General features: G+C 42.6%; 1 protein-coding gene across 2 annotated transcripts; it reads right to left on the bottom strand.

Annotated features, from left to right (window-relative positions):
- Window positions 1–2,485: 2,485 nt before the first annotated feature.
- On the bottom strand, window positions 2,486–18,132 carry NARS1 (asparaginyl-tRNA synthetase 1). Of its 2 annotated transcripts, none has more exons than XM_082853621.1 (15): window positions 17,981–18,132; window positions 16,858–16,940; window positions 14,375–14,440; window positions 14,182–14,274; window positions 14,007–14,096; window positions 12,991–13,069; window positions 12,067–12,137; window positions 10,574–10,660; window positions 8,935–9,156; window positions 8,629–8,828; window positions 8,068–8,203; window positions 7,372–7,485; window positions 5,157–5,288; window positions 4,716–4,847; window positions 2,486–3,906 (listed from the first exon to the last, which is right to left on the bottom strand). In XM_082853621.1, exons 1-15 carry the CDS (start codon window positions 18,021–18,023, stop codon window positions 3,775–3,777), a joined length of 1,680 nt encoding a protein of 559 aa, XP_082709747.1. In that variant the 5' UTR covers window positions 18,024–18,132; the 3' UTR covers window positions 2,486–3,774. The 2 variants fall into 2 exon arrangements, with proteins under 2 accessions (XP_082709747.1, XP_082709748.1); XM_082853622.1 differs by having other exon boundaries at window positions 16,858–16,937; window positions 17,981–18,131.
- Between the last annotated feature and the right edge of the window lie 4,565 nt (window positions 18,133–22,697).

The following is a 22,697-nucleotide window of genomic DNA, read 5'->3' as shown; positions in this document are numbered from 1 at the left end:
ACTACAGCAGACAAGCTCTCAGAGAAGCTTCTATGGGAAGATATAACTGATGAGCACCTGATGTGTCTGAGCATCTTTGGAAAGTGAATTAATGATAAAGAAAAAAATAAGATGACTGTTAATTATGGGCAAAATGAAAAGTTGGCCAGAAAAGGAAAAGCAGTCATAGTATACAACATGGTCAACCAAGGTAATGATTTAACTAAGCTGGAAAGAGGGGGAGAAGAGAAGCATGCACATGAATGGTGGGACAGGGAGAGGAAGAAGCGCAATCTTCTGCAGAAGAGCAGTAGAGAGTGTCTAAAACCGAAAAATCGATAAAGTAATAGAAGCATGTTTTTCTTCATGACATGGAAGTAAATGCCTAAAGAATAAGTTAAAATTTTGAGCACCACCATTTCTGTGAGCCAGGGTGCTACACTGTATTAAATTTTGACGCCAGAAACCAGCATCTTTGAACTGCAGAGTACACCAATGTTTTTTCAAAGATAATATTCTTCATCTTATCAAGTTAGTAGTAATCTATGAGGTAGAAGGAAACTTTTCAGCATAAGAAACGGAATCATTTAATTGACCAGCAATTAGCAAAGACTATGAATGACAGCATTTGTACATCATAATATCTTTTTTCCTTAGAAGGACTGAATGAGATAATAGGATTCTAAGTTTAAAGGAATTCAAGCTTTGGTGTTTCAAACTTCATTCTGTCACTTTTAACAGTGCATCTTCAGGCACTTTTTAAACTTTTCTCAACCATTACCTCAGGGGTAATAGGGCTATTATCCATACATAGGGATTATAGGGCTATAATTATAACATATACTGTATAAATTTATAATTTATATAATTATCACAAGAGGTTATTGTGGGCATTAAAGCACGTGACAGTACATGGCTGACACAAACCAGTACTCCATTATTGGCAGCTACCATCATTTTGAGAATTTCCCAGTATGACTTGAAAGCTAACGAGTGCACAGGTGTAGCATTTTTGTGGCCACTGGCAATATTGGACAGTCTCAACCTTGCCCCAGTGTTCCCATTTTAACATAGAGATTGGGAACAATTTCAAAAGAGATTAATGTGAGATGAATGAGGACCTACAGTCATGATGATGAGAGGCTTAAGGCTGGCTTTAGAAGAGGGAGGTAGCTACTCAGTGACAGTCACACTAAGTCTGCCACAGCCTCAGCTGGGCGGGCTTTTAAAAAGCATCCTGGGGGCTTCCCTGGTGGCGCAGTGGTTGAGAGTCCGCCTGCCGATGCAGGGGACGCGGGTTCGTGCCCCGGTCCAGGAAGATCCCACGTGCCGCGGAGCGGCTGGGCCCGTGAGCCATGGCCGCTGAGCCTGTGCGTCCGGAGCCTGTGCTCCGCAACGGGAGAGGCCACAACAGTGAGAGGGCCGTGAACCACAAAAAAAAAAAAAGGCATCCTGGGCCCAGCCCTGAAATCCGGATTCTGTTGGTCTGGGATGAGGCCCAGGTGACTCCAATGCGTAGGAAGGTTGCTTATGACAGAATCTCATTGCTCTATACACTAAACAAGAAATTTTTAGGAAATGCTAGAGGCAGCCATGTGTGGGGAGCTGGGTGGGTGGAAACGGCTGTAGGACATTGACAAAGTCAGTATTGAAGTCATTTGAATTGCTACAGTATTAGCCTCCCATCTGTCTCCAAAGCAGGTCAGCTACACAAGTACCAAAGGCGAAGGGGGCTGCTGGTGTGAGGATCACGTATTAGGAAGAAGTTTCAGGCAGGAAAGGGCCGTGAGATGAGTCCCACGAGAGCAGGAACTCAGAACCGGGTGTCTGTGAGGTGGACACTTGGCAGGGATATGGGATGGGCCTGTGACGCTTAGATTACAGGGACAACCAGAGAAAAGGGAATGTGAGTCCACGTGCGTGAGGTGCGCTGCTCGGGTTCTTGGTTTGACGTCACCACAATCTTGACTCCGTTATCTCCACCTAATCCCACAGCTCTCCCTCAGTATTTAAAACTTTTAGCCCATTTATACAATTAAAATCTAATCTAATTGAGCCTAACCTCGTCACCTAAATTCTGATCAAATGAACTGCCTAGTTGCATCCAGTTAGAGCTCATTCCCATTCTTACATGTATTTTTCATTTAAAGATAGAGGCCAAATATACTACAAATGTCCCATTTCCATCTGTCATTTTACTTAACTGCAAAATAAGATATAATCTAATGTGTCCAAAATTAATACAAAAAGGATGATAAAAATGATGTAACTAGGACCCACATCTAATTTTTAAAAACCATTCCTTACCATTCATTACCATGTACTTTTACTAATACCTACCAAATTCAGGAATATCTAGTTTCACATATACAAATCATGAAATATAAAGATTTAAAAAAAAAATGCAAAAGGCATGAACTAATTAATGTGAAACAGCGACAATCAGCTTAAAAAAATTAAGTCAGCAAAGAGTTTTTACATGTATCCATTTATTGATTGCTGGGAATACAGCTCATTGAGGATACATGACATGCATTTTTGGGGAAAATTAACCAAATCTGAAATGAAGCCATTCAATAAGCCTGCAAGTTAATAAGTTAGCATAGATTAGACCTAAAGACACAGTGTGGGGTGACTCCAACAGCCATGCAGGGCTGTCATGAAGATTCCAGCTGCAAATACTTTTGGAACTGATTTATTTACTTTTAAAAAATAAATTTATTTTTGGCTGCATTGGGTCTTCGTTGTTGCATGTGGGCTTTCTCTGGTTGCAGGGCACGGGCTTCTCATTGCAGTGGCTTCTCTTGCTGCAGAGCACGGGCTCTAGGCACGAGGGCTTCAGTAGTTGTGGCTCACGGGCTCCAGAGTGCAGGCTCAGTAGTTGTGGCACATGGGCTTAGTTGCTCTGAGGCATGTGGGATCTTCCTGGACCAGGGGTCGAACCCGTGTCCCCTGCATTGGCAGGCAGATACTCAACCACTGTGCCACCAGGGAAGCCCTGGAACTTATTTATTCTTAATTACTTAGGAGCTGCCAGGGAAGAGTGAAGATCACCCTGCCTCTTTAGTTTGAACTAATGCTAGGAAGAATGCTGTTTACTGAGGTGCCAAAAACCAAAAACAAAAAACTTGCTCTTACTTCAAACTGTTTAAGGCCACTCCACTTTCACAAATTCTTCCAAATAAATTCGTATGCTTTAGAATTATATAAGCAGCTATCAGATTTAGAAAAGATTAACAACTGAGGCAAAAGACTATTCATTTCATTCCTGTATCTACTGCTGATTTATACTCTGTTCTAATACTAGCAGATTTTTACAGCATATTGTCAATTTTTCCCCACGGTGTGTGTTTTCACTCACTGATACAATAAAATGATATAAATTAAAGAATTCCAGTTACAATTAAAAGAACAGAAAGATTAAGTTACTGGAATGTCTCAGACTATAAGTTAAAACTAATCATATATGTGGTATATATGACACAAAGGTTATAACCTAAAATTGGATAAAATGCTGAAATATACTCATGACGGCAGTTACATGCCACATATTTTCCCCCAAACTTTGTAATGGGTTTTTTTTCTTAAAATGACACCATCAATGTCACTTGATATTCAAATGATTTGGATTGCTTTTCACGGTAGCAGAAATAAAAAACAAAAAGAGAAAACAGAAATGGATATACCCCAGTGGAATAAAAAAGGGAAGATTTTGGCTGTTTTATTTTTTTTTAAAGAGGCAGCCTGTTCCTTCCATGAACCGTGTTCTTTGCTTAAATCTCCAGGAGGAATCGGTTATGGCTTGCAGCGCTGGACAAATCGAGGGTATAAGCATACATCTCGGATGTGGTATCTATCCAGAATCCAGGTTAAGAATCGTTCCAAGCCCAGGCCATAGCCTCCATGTGGACATGTGCCATATTTTCTCTGTTTAAAAAGGGAGAGAGAGAGAGAGAGGGAGAGCGATAGAGAGGAATAAATGCTCAGTTTAAAATTTTGTCCAGAGTCTCCCTGGCGGTCCAGTGGTTAGGACTCTGCGCATTCACTGCCATGGCCCCAGGTTCAGTCCCTGGTCGGGGAACTAAGATCCCGCAAGCTGCACAGCATGGCCAAAAAAGAAAATTAAAAAAATAAATTTTGTCTGAAATAGTTAAAATTTTCTATTGTAAAATGAGTCAGCTTATTGTGGTTAAGAATTCAACCCCTTATAGCTGATTCACTTTGCTGTACAGCAGAAACTAACACAACATTGTAAAGCGACTATATGCCAATAAAAATTAATTGAAAACAACAACAAACAAAACAACAAAAAGAATTCAACCCTTAATCTATACTCCTTCATGGACCACATATGAAAAAATAATTTGGTATGAAAAATAAACCAAGGATTTGCCACCCTGGAAAGAAGAGATTTCAAACTTTTAAATTAAGTTAATGTCTCTGTTTAGCAGAAAAAATGAAAGACTAGATACTGGTAGCATCTAATGACATTTTAAAAAATTCAGTAGCTACAAGCAAGGCCAGGAGTTAATAGGTTTTCAAATTAAGTTAACATATTATTGGCCAAAGACAAAACTAGCAGTATTCCCATGCCACATTATTATAACCATGAAACTGAATATAGCGCATTCAAATTTCAAAGTATCACCCTGAATACTTCCCTTTTAAAAGTTTCAATTTATACAGAACTATTACAGTGAAGAAAATTTAAAGTGATTAACAAAATTTCTTTTTACCTGATCTGTGTACCAGTAATAGGGAGTGGGGTCAATTCCTTCTCTTTTATAACCTGCCAGTATCTCTTCATTATCCCAGATACGCATCGAGCCTCCCACAATCTCACCGACATTGGGCATCAACACGTCGACCTTTCAAAAATGAGTAAATAAAATGCGGTTACTACTAGGCTCTCAGTCACGGCTTTGCTCTAGAGTTTAAATGAAAATCATAATTAAGCTCCTATAACTAAAGGAGCACAATGATCATGCATAATTCAGCTATTATTCAAATTCTATAATTAACAAGATAGGTTAAACCCAATCAGAGGACAAAAAACACTTCTTTAAGTACTGTAGATTTATAATGAAATATTTGCTGTGAGCTGTATCTTATTCCAGTGGCAGTGCCCGCCCCTTTAAAAAGCAAAATCTCTAATACTATTTGAATCCCAAACTGACAGATTCAGTAAGGCGGGAATCCTCGGGACATCGCTGCATATAGAAGGACTTGATCTCCACAGGAAATCGACACAGCAAGATGGGCTCATTAATGGTGTCTGTCATCAGTCTCTCAGGAGCTTCTGGGATATCCTGAGGTTAAACAAGACTTCATTAACATTTACAACTCGAAAGGCAACGAGACAGAAGCAGCTCTTTGACCCAGTAGCAGCCCTTCATCTTATTCATGCAACGGAGTCCAGAATACACACCCACCCATAACCCATAACCACGTGGGTGTTAGGGACAATTTCTGCAAAATGAACTGTAAATAGATCTGTCTCCTCCTGCAGTATATCTGTGCCATATTGCTTGAGGAACGAAAACACACACACAAAACAAACAACCTCCCAGATACTGCTCAGTTGTTTTTTTTTTCCAGTGGCCAGTCTTATCTAGGTCTGAAGCAAACGCAGTCCACTCAGTCCCACAAGGCATAAGATCATCAGTGAATGCTCCACAACATCAGTGATCTACACAGAGTACGTTATTAATAACACCAATCTTTAAACTCTCCTGTTCTCTCTGCTTCTTTCCTGGTACAGTAAATCTGCATGCCTTCAGTGGCAGTAAGGCACAGTCGTAAGACAAATAACCAGTGTCAAGTTTATAAGTGTAACCACACCTGGAGCAGTTAGCCAAGACAGGTTAGATGATGATGAATCAAGTTAATCTGCTTCCCTCTCAAACGTCCTTCAGTAAACCACACATAAATTCAAGTTAAAACTGAAAACTCTTGTCCCAGTAAAAACAGATTGAGAGAATTGGACAAGACTCATTGATTTGTTTAATGTAAGAAACTGAGAGGGAGCTTAGCCATCACCTGGCACAGCTGTTTTCAAGCTCTCATCCCTGGAGCCCTGCGTCGTCTAAAGTCTAGAGAGGAAACGGGAGGTGAGTGGGAGAGCTCTGGTCTCTCCGCCTGTAACCGCTTTACATACTAGAGTCCTGCATACAATTGAACTGGGGGAAAGGGGTCGTACTGCACATTCCGAAAAGTTTGAAGACCTCTTCTCTACTCTAGCGCCCTCATGTGTATGGGATGATACTGACACAAAGAGGAAACGCTGACACACATGGAGGACTTCCTGCACCTCGGCCCTGCTAAGCATTTAGCTCATTAAGTTCTCATAACTTTGCAAGGTGGACGTTACCTCCAAGGCAGGGATAGGGAACCAGAGAGTGGGGTCGCTGGCCTTAAGTTAACCAGCAATAAGGACAGAGGTGGGAGCAAAGCCCACCTGGGGGGCTTCTTACTCCAAAGCTTGGGCTCTTTCCGCTCAATCACACTACTCTGCTGAGTGCTGGGCGATAACAGTTCTCAGGTTTTCAGCACAGAATTTGGTTATTATACATCATCAACTGAATTCATGATACAATAAAAGTAATTTACATAGAGCCAGTACACTGTCTGTCCTCTGTAAATTCTTTCTAAAAACGAAAGAAAACTCTAGTTAGCAGCTATTACTCACATTTCATCTGTAAAACAGATTTGCAAATACTATGTAAAGAGTGGTTAAATGCACAGGGAAGAGGGCTTAGAATAATGTTAACAATCTATACCCCCAAAACATGCTGGGAGGGTGGTCCTGGGCAAGACAGACATGCTCAGTGTATCTGGGGCACCGGGCCGCCTTCCCCAACAAAGCCTCCTCTCTTGGTTTTGCATTTTAGTCAGTGGTGATTTTCTTCTTCGAATTGCCTCCAGGTGAAGGAGTTATAATTCACTGTTTTGGGGGGAGGAATCCTTTTTGAAAGAGCCAGATGGTTTCTCTAGAAAACCAAAACAAATGTATACACATACCAACACTCTGCATGTGATTTCAAAGTTTATAACTTTCTTAAGCATCCTGCCAGTCTAGAGAATTATAGCTAGAGCTGGTAAGTCAAGACCACAGAGTGATCATGGAAGAGGAAACAGATAAAGGATGGGATGTGAAGGAAGGCTACAAACTTGCTAATATTTACTGAACACTACAGAAAAGGCACTGCTCTAAGGTCTACTCTACCTCTACTAAGCCATGGATCCTCAGACAACCCCAAGAAGGAGGGTCCGTGGTTATCATTTATTTGACAACAGCAGATGCCGTCTGCATTACTCGTTAATTAACCGGAAGTAGCAATCCACTTAAGCACAAGGCTACCTTTGAAACAACGACTAGAAAGGAATACATACCTCTCCAAATTCATAGAAAGTTCCATCTTCTTTCTTTATATTGTGTTCTTTTAGCCACACAATAGCATCTGAATAGTTCATCCGTTTGAAAGGCCGTTTGGGGGGCTTGAAGTTCTACAGCAGAAAGGAGAAATACAGTGTATATAAAGAAACCATTCACACTAACGTTTCTGTTTTAAGAAACACTATTTATCATTATTATAAAATGTTATTTCAGACTTAAAAACAATGTGGTGACTTCCCTGGCAGTCTAGCGGTTAAGACTCCACACTTTCACTGCTGAGGGCCTGGGTTCCATCCCTGGTTGGGGAACTAAGACACGCAAGCCACGTGGCACGGCCAAAAAAAAAAAAAAATTAGTCTGGAAATGAGTGAAGGGAGTCCAAAAGTATAAACTTCCAGTTATAAAATAGGTAAGTTCCATTAACAAGATGTAATGTACAGCATGGTAACTAGAGTTAATAACTCTGTATTGTTTTAGATATATAAAATTATTATGCTGTACACCTAAAACTAATATAATGTTATATATCAATTATACCTATATATATATATTAATCATTTACTTCAAAGCTATTAAATCTATAAAAACCTAAAAAAAATCTATTGAAAAAAACCTAAAAATCTAAAAAAAAGACTTCACCGCCTTCCGAAGCAGGATCCTAATTTTGTGTTTCCACACAATGGCAGACCTACCGGGTTGAGGTCATGCACCACGCTTGCTATGGGTGATTTCAAGACTCTATCGACCACGTCACAGACCAAGTCCTCCAATCGGTTCAGGAGCTCCTCAAAGGTCAGGAAAGGGCACTCTGCTTCCACGTGAGTGTATCTGAGGAACAAGACAGTAGCTCAGAGCCTCTCTTCTTTTCACAAAGTTTCTCTTAAGCAAGGGTTTTAATGCTGGGAAACTGTCCAGAAAGGGAAAACTCCCACCCTGCTAATCAACTCCCAACTCTCCAGAGTAGTTTCAGCCCACCCGCCTTCCTTTCCACCTTAATAGTCATTTCTTGTTTATTCCTCAACACATAAAGGATCAAGACAAAGTGAATGAACAGACCTTAGTGAGTTATGGCCTAAGAGGCAAAACTTCTTAGACAGTTTCCATTAATTTATTCAACTGCCCTTCATATAGCCTCTTAATACATCAGAGGTTTTTACACAGACATCATTTACCTACATCAAGATTGCTTCTCTAAACATATTTTCTTAAAAAAAAAATTATTTTTAAATAAAAACAAAATGACAATTATGTACTCAGCCAGGTGCCTTCGTGTTCTGGATTGTTCTGCCCTGTATGACTGTGCGATACAAAAAACATCTCCCAGAGCTGGAATGCACGTCTCCAGGTACAGCTGAGAGGACTGAGTCAGATACGCCTCTTCCCCAAAATAGTCCAGCTTGAAGAGTGTGGCACCGCCTTCCACTTGTGTTTGCACTAACGTTGGAGGACTGATCTATTCAGGCGGAAAGGAGTAAATAAAGGACTTCTATGAGCACCACTGTTTAAGTTCAAAACTGCCAAGAGGCACTGTTTGCAAAGGATGATGAACGCGTACTTACTTCGCAGTACCCCCTATCGAAGAAGTGATCTCTAAAGCATCTGGTGACCACAGAACGCGCTTTTAGGATTTTGGACATGTTTTCTCCCCGGATCATCATGTGTCTGTTGTTGAGCTGGACGTCAACGTCAGACTCCTCGTTGATTAAGTTATCAGCACCTCCAGCGGGGGCCAACCCGATCAATTCCCAGAAGTCGCAATTCAGCTCGTGGCCCCCTGGAGCCTGCATTTTTTAAAGAGGGGTCGGGAGGGAGAAGGAAACAGAAAATTCACAGTAGGAAAGATTCTAATTTATATAAAAGTTTTTAGTAAGCTCATATTTCTAAGAAGCTTATCATTATTAGCCTACCCTTCTAACAACGAAGACCCGATAATTGAATTTTATATTTATTTAATATTTCTTTCAGACTAAACACACGTACACAATTTTTAAAAAATAGAAAAGCACAAACCAGAAAATAAGATAAACTATAATCCCACGACTTGGAGTAACCACTAACTATTGTCAACATTTTGGTATATCTTTCTAGCCTTTGCCCAATAATTTAAAAGTAACATAATACACACATTGAAAAACTCCTTAAATACAAAGGTTTTACTAAAAGGTGTTTCTCTTTGGAACACACACACACACACATATATATATATATATATATATATATATATATAGTAAAAATTCAAATTCTCCCTAATAATTCCATTGAAAGCATTACATTTTAGAAGCCACACAGTATGAAATATATAGCTATCTTGGTACCAAACACTGGACAGCACGTAATATCACAAAAACCATTCCATTTTGCAATCACATTACTTTCAAGGAAAATTCAGTAAACTTGAACCAGATATTCACTCTTAACATAGGTTCTTCACATAGACTCTGGGAGACTCTCTTTTATCAGTATTTCTAGTCTATCAGGAGGACACTATGGGCTCCCTCTGGTGGCTGATATGTCACGTTTGTTTGTTTTCTTTCCCAACAAACAAATATAACCACAACTGCTACTTGGTCAATAATTACCAACAAGTAACTCTAACTGGTATAGGTTACATGCCTGTTGGCTGGGGAACAAACAACTCTCTGACTATCAAGCCTAGCTTTAAGTTTTTTAAAAAGAGGCTTTCAAATTCTATTTTAAAAGTTTCAGATTTATTTTATTTATTAAATATTTATTCGGCTGTGCCGGGTCTTCGTTGCAGCATGTGGGATCTAGTTCCTTAACCAGGGATCGAACCTGGGCCTCCTGCATTGGGAGCGAGGAGTCCTGACCACTGGACCACCAGGGAAATCCCCAAAGTTTCAGATTTAGATCACTGTTCTTTCCTGAAAAACTTTTGGTAGACTAAATTTTCATTTCCACTTAGCTGAAAAATTATTCACACACACACAGCAAATTGTTCTCACCCATGAAGTTTGTTCAGGAATTCCTTAGGTTGAAAATCCCTGAGATCGTTACAAGAGCACACAAGCTGTACAGTATACATATCTCACCAGGACAGGAAAAGGCATTCTAAATTTACCAAGTGCATCACATTTGTCTAGTTATATGCCAAATACCAAAAGTATCAATACAAATAAAGACACTGGAAAACAAACAAGTACACAACTCTTCTCTTAGTGAGGAACTCAGCGCACTCACCTGCTTGCCCTTTGGGGTAAGATTTAGCATTCCATACACTGCGACACTACTCTCAGTGGACAAGACTACTCCATTGTAACACTGACACTGTAAGAAGATCAAGTTCAAATTCAGTTACTCACATTTACATTTAAAATAGTCTACCATATAGAAAGCAAAGGGAATTACTTACAAACAAGTTCTCTCGTCCAAAACTAGTAAAATAAGACAGCCATCAAACATTCATCTATATACAGATACACACATATGTATGTAAATGCATACTTTACATACATGCACATGCATAAATAACACTAGTCCATATCTCTCAAAAGTATCTGGAAAGTTTGTTTCGCTTTTTCTTTAAAATTTAGACTATTAAAATAATACAGGGAGTTCACTTAGACTATGATAATCAATACTGGCTAAAATCATTAGGAGACAAGTGATGGAAAACTTTATAAAGGAGGGATCAGGCCATCAACATCTGAACGCACTAATCATAAAGACAATCAGAATTATGTGCTTCATGATGTGATGTCATTGGAAGAATACAGCTTTGTCCATGAAGTAGTTATATCAAGAAGCAGCAGCAGCAGAACCTGAATCTGACCAGAGCTAACCTCCAGCTTGTAAGAAATACAAAGGATAGAGGAACATGTTAAAATACACCTTATGATGCAATCAACCAAATCCAGAATGTGAGAAGTCCCACAGGACCAATGACCAGACTTTTTCCAATAAATGGCAAGGGGGAGTGGGGTGGAGAAAAGAGAATGAAAAGGGAGATCTGTTATAGATTAAGAGTGATTTCAGAGCCATATCAACTAAATGCAACATGTAGATCTTGTCTGGATCCTCATTCAAACCAACCAACTGTAAAAACGACATCATGAATCAATTGGGAGAATCTGGCTGGATATTTAGGAGTTGTGCTAATTTTGGGGGTGTGTGATAATGGTACTGCGGTTATATTAAAAATATTTCTTCTTGGTGATGCATATGCAAGTATGTTTATATGAAATATGATGTCTGGGAGGTAAAAGGGGAGAGCAGTAAACCAGAACTGGCCAAATATTAATCATTACTTGTTACGGACTTAACGTGTATCTGCTGCAAATTCATATGTCGAAACCCTTCTCTGCTCTCTGCTATGTGAGGATGAGCACACAACGGGAAGTGGGTAGTCTGCAGCCCAGAAAAGGGCCCTCACCAGAACTTGACCATGCCGGCACCCTGATATGGACTTCCAGCCACTAGAACCATGAGGAATAAACTTCTGTTGTTCACAAGCCATCCAGTTTATGGTACTTAGTTACAGCAGCTCAACTAAGATGTTACTGAAGCTGAGTGATGAGCATGTGAGGTTTCTTCCTACTGTTCTATTTTTGAGATGTTGGAAATTTCCCACAATAACAGTTAAAATAAGTACAGACCCTAAGATTCCCAAAACTAACAATAAAGTAACCTATTGAAAAAAACTGACTTTTCATCGTAAATATGAAAATATTTACCAAATCATCTGACAAGACACACTGGAGATAACCTGTACCATCCCGCAACACCAGAAACATTAAATTCTTTCCTAAAAACGGGAAAGAAAAGTTTAGCTAGATTGTTCGAGAGGCACTTGGAAGCACTTTCTCATAATTTATTCTTATGTAAAGGAACCTCCAAGGTTAAATGTTGAAAGTTCAAACCTCCCACATGGCCCCATTCCTCTGAAGGGTTCACCAGTAATATCACTACTCAGTATCTGGAAAGTATTTTGCCTTCTTCATGTTTCAAACCCTTCATACTTTTAAACCCTATGTGAGCCTCCTGACCCACATGATCACGGGAAAGCAAGACAGTAAGCATGTGAGTCGAGGGATTAAGTCTTATTCACCGTTGAGTCCCCTGCAATACCTAGCAAAGCGCCTTCAGCGGGGGGTGATATATACTGCTGCACGGAAGCACTCTTGGTTTTTTATGCCCCCTTTCTTTTTGCGAAGGACTTGACAACCACTTACAATAAAAGACATGTAGTAAAACAATAAAAGCAGAAAGAGAAAGCAAAACATCACGACCCAGGACAAATATACTAATTATAAAAATCAATATCACTGCCATCAGTAAGTTTCAGATTTGGTTCTGCACTTCCGGTAATATACCCCCTGCTTTCCTTAAAGAATTCAATTCAATTAGACAAATATTTCCTGGATACCTCCTGATCACTGTGACTGCTTACAGCTAAGTACCATTTAAATAATTTTTAAACTTTCAATTGTCATATTAAATAAGAACCAAGTTAGGATACAAATTAGTACTTCCTTTAAAAAGCTAGCACTCTCAAACAAAAATACCCCCAAGTAAATGTTTTTTTTTTAATGTTCTTCATCATCTAAGAGCAGGGATATTGAAAATTAAAGAGAGAAAAGGACAGCTATGCCAGTTACCTTGCCTACGCAGCCTGTGGACCCAGCCAAATACCTTTACTCTTTGGCCTCTATATCCTTCTAATTCATGAATCTTCACCTGTCAAGTTAAAATAAAAAACATTTGACCCAGCATGTCATTTATCACATACCGACTTTGTCACGAATATTAGATAGATGGCAGAAAAGTGTTAAAAATTCACAAGTGGTGTAAAACTTCTGACAGTCACTCTACTACAGGTCAGAGCCAAAAAATTTCACCACACTGGAGGGGTTAAAAAAAAAAAAAAATCCAAGTCTTCTTTCTCTTAGTGCAAAACTGTCAGCGAAACAATCAGAACTTCAGATACTGTTATATAAAATCAATGAATTCACAATAGCAACAAGCCTAGTCCACGCAGAGCCCTCTCCCTGACCTCACCATCCCTCCCACCACCCTGGGTGGTGGAAGCTACTGAGGCTGGCTTTTCCTCTGAGGGATGGACGAGAGAGGGGAGGGGAGGAAGGGGTTGCAGGGTGTGGCCAAGAAAACAGCTTCCTCACTGAGGAAGCAAGAAAACAATGGCAATCCAGCAGCAGTAAGAACCGTTCGAATTCTAACCATGTCCATTCACAGTCCAGCATTCTGGTCTAGAAAGAATATAGACATAATCAAATTTCAAAAACTTTGTCTTTATTTAAGAAATCATGAAAATCTTGGATTTCAACCTCTTCTTTTTACTGTGAGGAAACTGACACCCAGGGGAGGGTAGAATCGCTCGTCTGAGACCGCGCAGCCCGCCCCGCCTGGATTCCAGGGCTGCCGGCTTAGTCGGGACAGAATTCGTTCAACGCGCAATTACTAAATTCTATCAAAAAAGGAGCCCGCGAGGACCAGCCTCGTAACTCTCAAACATTATTGCGCGCTCTCCCTTTTGAAAGAAAAGAAGGGACAAACAGTGCAAAGGAACAAAGCACGTGGCATGCCCCTCAGACACAGAAATAATAGTTTGACCCCGTGAGTCCATGATATTTGAAACGATACACATCACACTTACGCAACTTGGCTCTGGAAGACTTGGGTCGTTTTTAATGGTAATCTTCTTTGCTTCCTCCAGGTTCTTCTCTCTTCGTAAAGTGTCTTCTGCCTAGTTTTAATAACCAGGCAATTTGTTAACATGGCTTCTGGTGTCCCAACTTGAAAAACGTTCACAGAGCAAATCTACTGCTCACCTCTTTCTTTTCCCGGGATTCACTCTTCATCTGTTCTCTGTGCCACAGTTTTCTAATGTTCTTCATCTGTGACTTAGAAATAACATCCCACCTCTGGAGGGATAAACAGATATTTAATGTTCTTAAGACCACTGTATTCTAATGAAGGTTTCTTCACAAAATCTAATTCTGTAAAGCTTTGGGTTCACCCTACCTCGTTTTCTTTTTGTGAATCTACGTAGATGGTAGGAAAGGGTTCTTTTCCAACTGTCATCAAAGCCTTGGGGAGGGAGGGACAAGGAAAAAGGACATTTCTTTAACATTGTACAATGTTTAAAATCAAAATAACACCTGAATTATGAGGTAACTTTGATCACCTAGAAAATAATCGAGAGCCCAGAAGAAAGCGTAAGACCCCACCAGGCAAAGGTCAATGTCGACAAAAGGAATGGCGGAACATTCAAAGAACATTCTGCTTAAGGTAGAATGTCCTTTCCCAAACAATTCTAGCAAGTCCGGTTACATAGTATATAGTTTCCCATGTGGACTAGAAACAACAGATTTTAAGTGGCCCTGGGGACCGACAGGAGGTAGGCTGACAACAACAGAAGAGACAGCTGATGGCAAAGGCCAACTGCAGGGCACATCCAGACGATTAATCCTCGCGAAGAAACCAGGGAAGTCATTTCTGAAACTCTCTCAAGAGCATAGTGGTTAGGTACACAGAAGGCTAAGTTTCATTTAATTGGAAAAATTCCTGTGTGTAGAATGTATGTACCTCTTTTCACCAATACTGGGACATATCAGACATCAATATTATCATTTAATATATTATAGTTTGTATTCGTTTTTTAAAAAAATAGATAGTTGAAAGTATGTAAAAGATAAGTGTTTTATTAACTGCTTCAAATATTCCTTCAAATTTTCTCCTAAGTTATCATCAACCAAGAAATGCAATGAATGACTGTCTCTCGTGTAAGATCTGAAGCTTATGAAAACTGACCTTTTCTTAAGATCTAGTTTCCAAACCTGAAAAATACTTTTCATCTTGATTTAACACTAGTCTCAACTCAATTATTGCTACAGAGGAGGAGGGAACCTGGATCTTTTGGAAACATCCAGGAGAGTTCAGTTCCTCCTTTTAACAATTAGACTTTGTAAGGATGTTTGTAAATCACTAAGAATTCATTTACTACCTGACAGTCTGTACTGATCCCTCCTTTGTTAATCAGTGATATTGAAAGAGTCAAACTGTGATTCTCCAAATCAGAATGGCACACTTCTGCTAACAGCGACATTTTGCAAACATTCATCTAAACACTACTGTCAGTTCTGGGCAGCCACAGGAATCACCCCAACAATCCAAAATGAGAAAGATTTCCCTCTAAGAGTTAAAAAATTAAGACCCATGGTTGACACACCAAAACATAACCAGAGTATGAGCTAAAAGAGGAGAGAATGGTCCCAGGACAGGAACACTTGATAATAACCTAACTGAATACTGTAACAAAGCTCACAAGAAGGGGGATTGGCCAGACACAGATACACAGAAAGAAGTGTCAGGGCAGTGCGCTTCCTGGTGCTGTCCTGGGAGAGGGCTTTAATCAAATTCCTTATGTAGCAGCTGTAGCCATTCCAGTCTACAGGCAAGCCCACGGCTACTTGCAGAGGGATGTCTTCTTGGCCCACACCGTAACCCAATGCCATCAGGTACCTACTCAATCCTGAGTCGAAGCTCTTGAAGAACCCATCTGAACTGTATTTGGCTTTCCATGTAAGTCTGCTTAAAGAGAATATGCTAAACTCACAGGAGGATTCTACACCCTGAGAAACAATAATATATTGTTAAATTAGCATCCTGGCTTTAGGCTCCAGACTCCTGAGTTCATGAGTGTCTGCTCTGTTCTTGGTACTGATATAAATCAGGTCTTTGAGTCTCAAGGCTCAAGATCACATTGGGATTCGAGTGGTAAATTCACCGAGAGAACTCTTGGGAGTCAGTTTGGAAGAAATGTGAGCATAAACTCAGATGACTACGGGAAGATGATGTTTAGTTCTACAAGAATTAAAAAACTGGCCAACTGACTCACTGGAGAGAAAAATTCCGAGATGCGATGCCGTATGGTAAGAAAAGAAGATACCTATTAAAAATGTTCAAGGGGAGGGCTTCCCTGGTGGCACAGTGGTTGAGAGTCCGCCTGCCGATGCAGGCGACACGGGTTCGTGCCCCGGTCCGGGAGGATCCCACATGCCGCGGAGCGGCTGGGCCCGTGAGCCATGGCCACTGAGCCTGCGTGTCAGGAGCCTGTGCTCCGCAACGGGAGAGGCCACAGCAGTGAGAGGCCCGCGTACCGCAAAAAAAAAAAAAAAAAAATGTTCAAGAGGAATTCCCGGACGGTCCAGTGGTTAGGACTCAGCGCTTTTGCTGACAAGGGCCCAGGTTCAATCCCTGGTCGGAGAACTAAAGATCCCACAAGCCTTGAGGCGCGGCCAAAAAAAAAAAAAAAAAAAAAAGTTTAGACGTAGATCATCTAATACCCTTAAAGCTACATATCTGTATATACCCCTTACTTGCCCTTCTCAGAAAGTTCTCTTCAAACCTAATGCTTTAAATAAAACTCCTGACAAGTCACAGAATAACTGACATGAGTCATTAATAAATGCAAAGTCGTTTTCCTAATGAGAAAGAGGCACTACCTTAAGGCCTGTTTTAAAAGGTTTCTCCTTCGTTCCATCACCAGTAGCATCACTTCCCTCTCGGTCTGAGACATACAGCTCTGCTGTTTCACAAAAAGAGAATAAGTTACTCACTTGGCCAATAATTATCAGTCACCTCATACTGCAGCTACTTTATCCATTCTTTATCTTTGTAAACAGAACAAGCATCTGATTGGTAAAAATTATCAAGGTTCGAAAGAAATTATAATTATTTTCCCACTCCCCTATCCAAGGACATCCATCCCATAAAAAGGGATTAGTTAAATTTAGCTTTCAAAAGGAACTGATCATTTTCATTTGTGGTACTGCTTCTATCTACTCGAATCCCCAACAACAAAGCAATGGCTTTTCAGTTGGCCAGACCAAACTGGAAGCTTGGATGTTGTACCTTAAAAGCCAGAGTGACCCTGGAGAATTCACTTAACCTTTCTGGGCTTGTTTCTGAGCCTATAAAATGAGGAAAACAATACCCATCTTGAAGTACTGAGGATGAAATATATAAATCAGATATGCTGGTGCTAGAGCACAGAAATCAAATAAATACCGGTTTTCTCTGGTCTTTAAAGGAAACCAAAGCTCTGAAGTTAAACAAACTGAAGGCCTCACAAGGAGTAAGCGAGCAGAGACATCAATCCAGGTCTCCTAAATCTCTTCCTTTTCCTACTGCACCAGATGGTCTCCCAGGAAATCTCAATATAAGTGAGGATATGTGAAAAAGAATTCGCATTCTTAAGTCCTTTCCTGCCAGTCACTTGGAAGAGTCACATATTTGGGGTCTGCCCTGAGGTCTGGCCATGCCTCGCTCTGCCTACGTCTCAGCTGAATCACGGGATTTCTCGCAGTGGGGCCGGGCCGGGAGCGGCCGCCACCCCAGCCGGGGCACCCAGGGCTCTAGGGAAGCCGGGCCTGCTCGGCGAGCGCGGACCCAGGGTGGGTCCTAGCCCCTCCTCTCTCCCACCATTCACGTAAACAGCGGCGGGGCGCCCAGTCTGCGCCAGGCACCAGGGTAAGAGCTGTATTTGGCCGGAACAAGGCTGCTGCCCCAAGCAGGAGCGCCGCGCCGCCCCACTTACACACCCCGGGGTCCCCGAGCCTCACTCACCTAGCACCATCCCCGCGGTCGCCCTGGTCACCTCCAAGGACATCACCTCCAACACGCCGCCGCCTTATCACCCGCAAAGTGCACCTGCGGCTTCCTCAACTCGGAGGTTGCATCAGATAATGTCGTGCAGAAGTCGTCGCAGTAAGTCACCCGAGCGTCGCGGCTCCATTGGTTACAGGAGGTTACGGAGCGTGGGCGAGCGGCGCCGCAGCCGCCATCTTTGGTCCGGGCCTAAGCAACTTCCGGGTGTGGCTCCGCCCCGCTCCCCTCGCTCCCTCTTGGTGAGCTGGGGGCGCCCGGGGGCACCACCTGGGACTCCTTGGCTGCCTGACATCCGGGTGGCGCTGCAGTCCCGATCCCCCAGGCCTGCGTCTCCCTAACTTTCCCGCTGAATCTTACAGTTCCGCGCCACCCCCCACCTCCCGTTATGGGCACAGTAGGGCCCTTCCGGAAACCGGATTCTGGATTGCGTTTCACATCCCCAGATTGTGGAATGCTTGTGGAATTAACGTCGTCATCAAATACATTGAGCTCCAGCCACAAGCTGGGGGTGGAGGTAAGGGTCAGGGACAGAGCTAAGGGTAGTCCTGTCTCCCATTCACTAATTGCTTTGAAATATGAAGATGTTTTAACTTTCTAACTTCAATGAACGAATGAATGTATTTTTGTATTTGTCACTCGGACTATAGGGTGTGTTTTTATTTTAAGTTACAAGAGTCACTATTACGGAGGCCGTGATAACGTTGTGAAAAGAACTAGGGCTTCAAACCTGGTTGGAATTCTGGTTCTGCCTTTTACTGTGTGCCGTGGGATAAATGAACTAACTCGTCTGAGCTTCAATTTCCCTATTTGTGAAAGTTGATTAAGTTCACTGCCCAGCAGTCGTAGGTACTAAGTAAAGGGTAGGTAACGTCATCATTCTCAGCTTAGTGGAATACCAGAGTTTGTCCCTGAATCAAAGGAAAACAAACTCTTGTTATGAAAGAAACTCTAAAAATAACTCTGTGCATAGGTTCCGAGTCTCTCAAAAATATGAACCAGATACTTTTCTTGAAGAATATTTCCCCCAGTTTCACGGACTTTCCCCTTTTCCTCTTTGCTGAATGGTTTCTCTTTGCTCATGTGTTAGTTATCTATTGCTGCAAGGCAAATTCATTACCTCACATAGTTTCTGAGGGTCAGGCATTCGGGAGTAGCGGAGCCAGGGGTTCTGACACAGGGTCTCTCCGGAATCAAGCTGTGGGCAGGGGCTGCAGTCAGCTGATGCCTTGACTAGGTGAGGATCTGCTGCCAGGCGCACACATGGCTCTTGGCAGAAGGCTGTGATTTCAGGTGGTCTCTCTCTCTCTCTCTCTCTCTCTCTCTTTCGAGAGAGAGAGAGAGAGAGAGAGAGAGAGAGAGAGAGAGAGAGAGAGAGAGAGAGAGAGCCTATGTTGTGTAATAGATTACCCCCAAACTCCAAGGAACAGTCGTTTTCTCAGGAGGAATCTGGGCAAGGCCTAGGTGGGACCTCAGGTTCTGCGTCTCTCAAAAGACTGCAATCGAGGTGTCAGCTGGGGCTAATTTAAGATTTTTTTTAAGCAATTTGTTTTGAAAGTTGTATGTAAGATTACTCAAAAATACGGAATGCTTCACACATTTCTGTGCCATCTTTGCATGGGGGCCATGCTAATCTCTGTATCCTTCCACTTTTAGTATATGAGCTGCTGAAGTGAGCACAGGCTAAGATTTGTAAATCTCACCTGGGTGATGCTTTCCCACACACTCCTGTGGGTGTCGGCAGGATTCAGTTCCTCACAGGCTGTTGGACTGAGGGCCTCAGTTCTTCGCTGGCTCTTGGCCAGAGGTCTCCCTCAGCTCCTTGCCACGTGGGCCTTTCCGGTGGGCCGCTTGCTTCATCAGAGCAAGCGAGCAGGAAGGAGAGCATGCAGGCAAGATGGAAGCCACGGTCCTTTGTATCCCATCACTTTTGCCATATTCTGTTCATTAGATTCGAGTCACTTGGTCCAGCCTACACTCAAAGAAAGGGTTTTATACCAGGGCACGAATACCAGGCGGCAGGGATCATGGGGCCATCTTAGGAAGCTCTCTGCCACAACAACTAAACCCCGAGCTGCAGTGCCTTTTCATAACCTAACCAATGAATGACATTTCATCATTTCCGCTATATGTTACTGGTCACACAGACCGTCCCTAGTATAATATGGGAGAGGACTACATGGGGGGTGAATTCCAGGGGGTGGAGGTCACTGGGGGCCATACTAGAGGCTGACACCACAGCCCAACCAATGAATTTCTCCCCTTCATCCTGCTTTGAGCCCCCAGAGGCTGGCTTATGTGGACACATCAGTGGGATCTCTGGCTTCTGGTCAGATGCAGCCAATGGGGAGCACCGGCAAGGATGGAGTGAAGTAGGGGTACATATTCCCCTAGCTCCCTCATTGCAGGCTGGCTGCACCTTCAACTGAAGGCCACAGGACCTGTCAGGTGGCACTAACAGTCATCTGAACTACCCTTCATGAATTTAGTTTCACCTGATCCATAAAATTGGATGTACACAGAAACATTCCACTGTAAAGAGGAAAGTGGGTCTACAGGACTGGGCCTGAAAATGACAGATTCCCGTAACACCTGCTTCGACCACTCCTCAACCCACACGTACAGACTCAGGGGATTTCCCCGTGTCCAGTCTGTGACACCTGCATAATATGCTGGCATGAGCCAGACGTGAGCAGCTATTGTATTACAGCCTCACTTGGGTGCAGCTCTGAAAAGACAGTGGCGAAGGGAAATCATCTCAGATGCTAGAACATTGAGTGGATGACTGGTTTTCCACTTCTTACATGAGTGGAGATGGCCTGAGGGACTGATGGACACTGGCTAAAGGGTTGACCAGTTGATCAGAGACTTGGAAAGAACAAGATTAGAGATTAGGGATGGCAGTCTGGTGGGGAAGTATGTGGATGAATTTTTCTGCATGGGCCCAGAATGTGAAGATATCTTGCCCTGTGTAAATACCCAGGAGAAGGCATTCAGTATAGAGGAGGTCTTTGTAAACTGTGGATGTTGGCCTTTCCCACTCACAGCCCCCCCAGCCCAAGACCCCCAGTGCTTGTTCAAAGAAACCATATACAAAGTCGCCGTAGTAACAGGATGGAGGCTATGCATGGGTTCAATGGCATGGGCTGCCCTTCATCAAGGCTGATCTGGCTGCCTGACTACCACTGCGGAGGACCCAGCCTGACAACAGCAGAAGCCATCTTTGAGGACCTGATAGGACACTAATCTTTGGGAGGACCAGGTGTCCAGCTGGTGGCTGGTGGGTTACATTCAACTCCTGGAGGAGGCAGCAATATGCCTGTCAACTGTAGAGTGGTTGTCAACATGTGGCTGTACCCTCCCTGCCTGCCGCCCTGGCATCTGCGGACTTAGAGAATGCTATGTCCATCTCCGCAGTACACAGCATCTTCTCTAACGAGGGAACACATTTTCAATGAAGGAAGTGTGACAGTGGGTGCATAACTGTGGAGTTCACTGTGTAATCATGTGCTTTGTGTCAAATTAGATTATTGCTTCAAATATTCACACATGCTTCCCTTTTCTGTGTGAGAGAAATGTACTTTGCTGCTTCATTCATGTTGGGCTTGGCCATGTGGATTTTCTCTGACCATGGGAGGTGGGCAGGTGTGATGCAAGCAAAGGTTTAAACTGTACTTGTACAGTTGAGTTTGTTTTCTTGCTCCTACCATCATCATGAGAAGAGTGAACCCCAACTGGCCCACTGGTCCAAGGAAGGTGATAGAAATATGACCTGGACCCAGTCTGCAGCTTGGAGCCAAGCCCATGGGAACCCAGCCCACACCAGCTTGACTCCTAGATGCATGAGTGAGAATAAATGATTGTGTTTTGCCTCTGAGTTTTGGAGCAGTTTGTTACACAGCTTTATTGTGGCAATAGTAGACTGATACATGCCCCATTACCCAGAAGCATCTGGCTTAAAAGAGAGCTGTATAGCCTACTGGGAGGCAGTTACGACACCCTGCGAGCTGTCATAGACAATGTTGGGTGCAATCTCCCCCATAGTGGAATGCATATTATTATTTTTTTGTATGTTTGTTGGTTTCAAACAATTCTCCAGGTATTTTCATTTCTGTGAAGGAGTTGAAATGTCTGTGACCCACACTGAGGCCAGTAGGCAGAAATCTTTACTGTTCTTTGCGCAAGGGAAGGACAACCTCTCCTAACACCAGTGAGGACCACAGGAAATGGAAGTGGGAGAAGGAAACACAGCTCCAGGGCTACTGCAGGCCAGCCCCTCTGCCCACTACCCTCAGCCTCTACCCCCAGTAATAAAAACAAAGTGGTCGGGTCGCACCTCCTCTTTCCCAGGGCGGTTCTCTCCTCATTTACCCACAGCCGGCATTGAACTTGCCTCTGCTCTGTGTCTGGTAGGTGGCCCATACATGTCACCACCGGATTGTAGGTAAGAGGCCATCCTGGCATCCTTCCAGAGCACTTAGCACAGAGCCTTGCTCTCAGTAAGTGATTGGTATCATTCTGTTGGGGGGACAATCTCGTTTAGTCCAGCCTCCCTCCGGAAGCAGAACTTCCCTTACAGCATCGCGGAAGGGGTCACTTCCAAGAACAAACTGAAGTTTGACGGTGCTCATGAGTGCATGAATAAATGAATGAATTCAGTGAATGGCATTGCTCTTTT

Source organism: Leucopleurus acutus, assembly GCF_964270905.1.
Source record: "Leucopleurus acutus genome assembly, chromosome: 13".
Lineage (NCBI taxonomy): Eukaryota > Metazoa > Chordata > Mammalia > Artiodactyla > Delphinidae > Leucopleurus > Leucopleurus acutus.
The sequence above is the reverse complement of the archived record's forward strand: the minus strand, read 5'-3'. Positions and strand labels throughout refer to the sequence as shown.

Excerpts from the sequence above, each read along its gene's own strand:
- NARS1 (XM_082853621.1), bottom strand. The coding sequence starts at position 18,023 with ATGTCCTTGGAGGTGACCAGGGCGACCGCGGGGATGGTGCTAG. Across the intron at positions 9,157-10,573 it reads TTACCCCAAAGGGCAAGCAG|GCTCCAGGGGGCCACGAGCT; the intron begins GTGAGTGCGCTG and ends TAAAAAATGCAG. Across the intron at positions 8,204-8,628 it reads ACACGAAGGCACCTGGCTGA|ATACACTCACGTGGAAGCAG; the intron begins GTACATAATTGT and ends CTTGTTCCTCAG.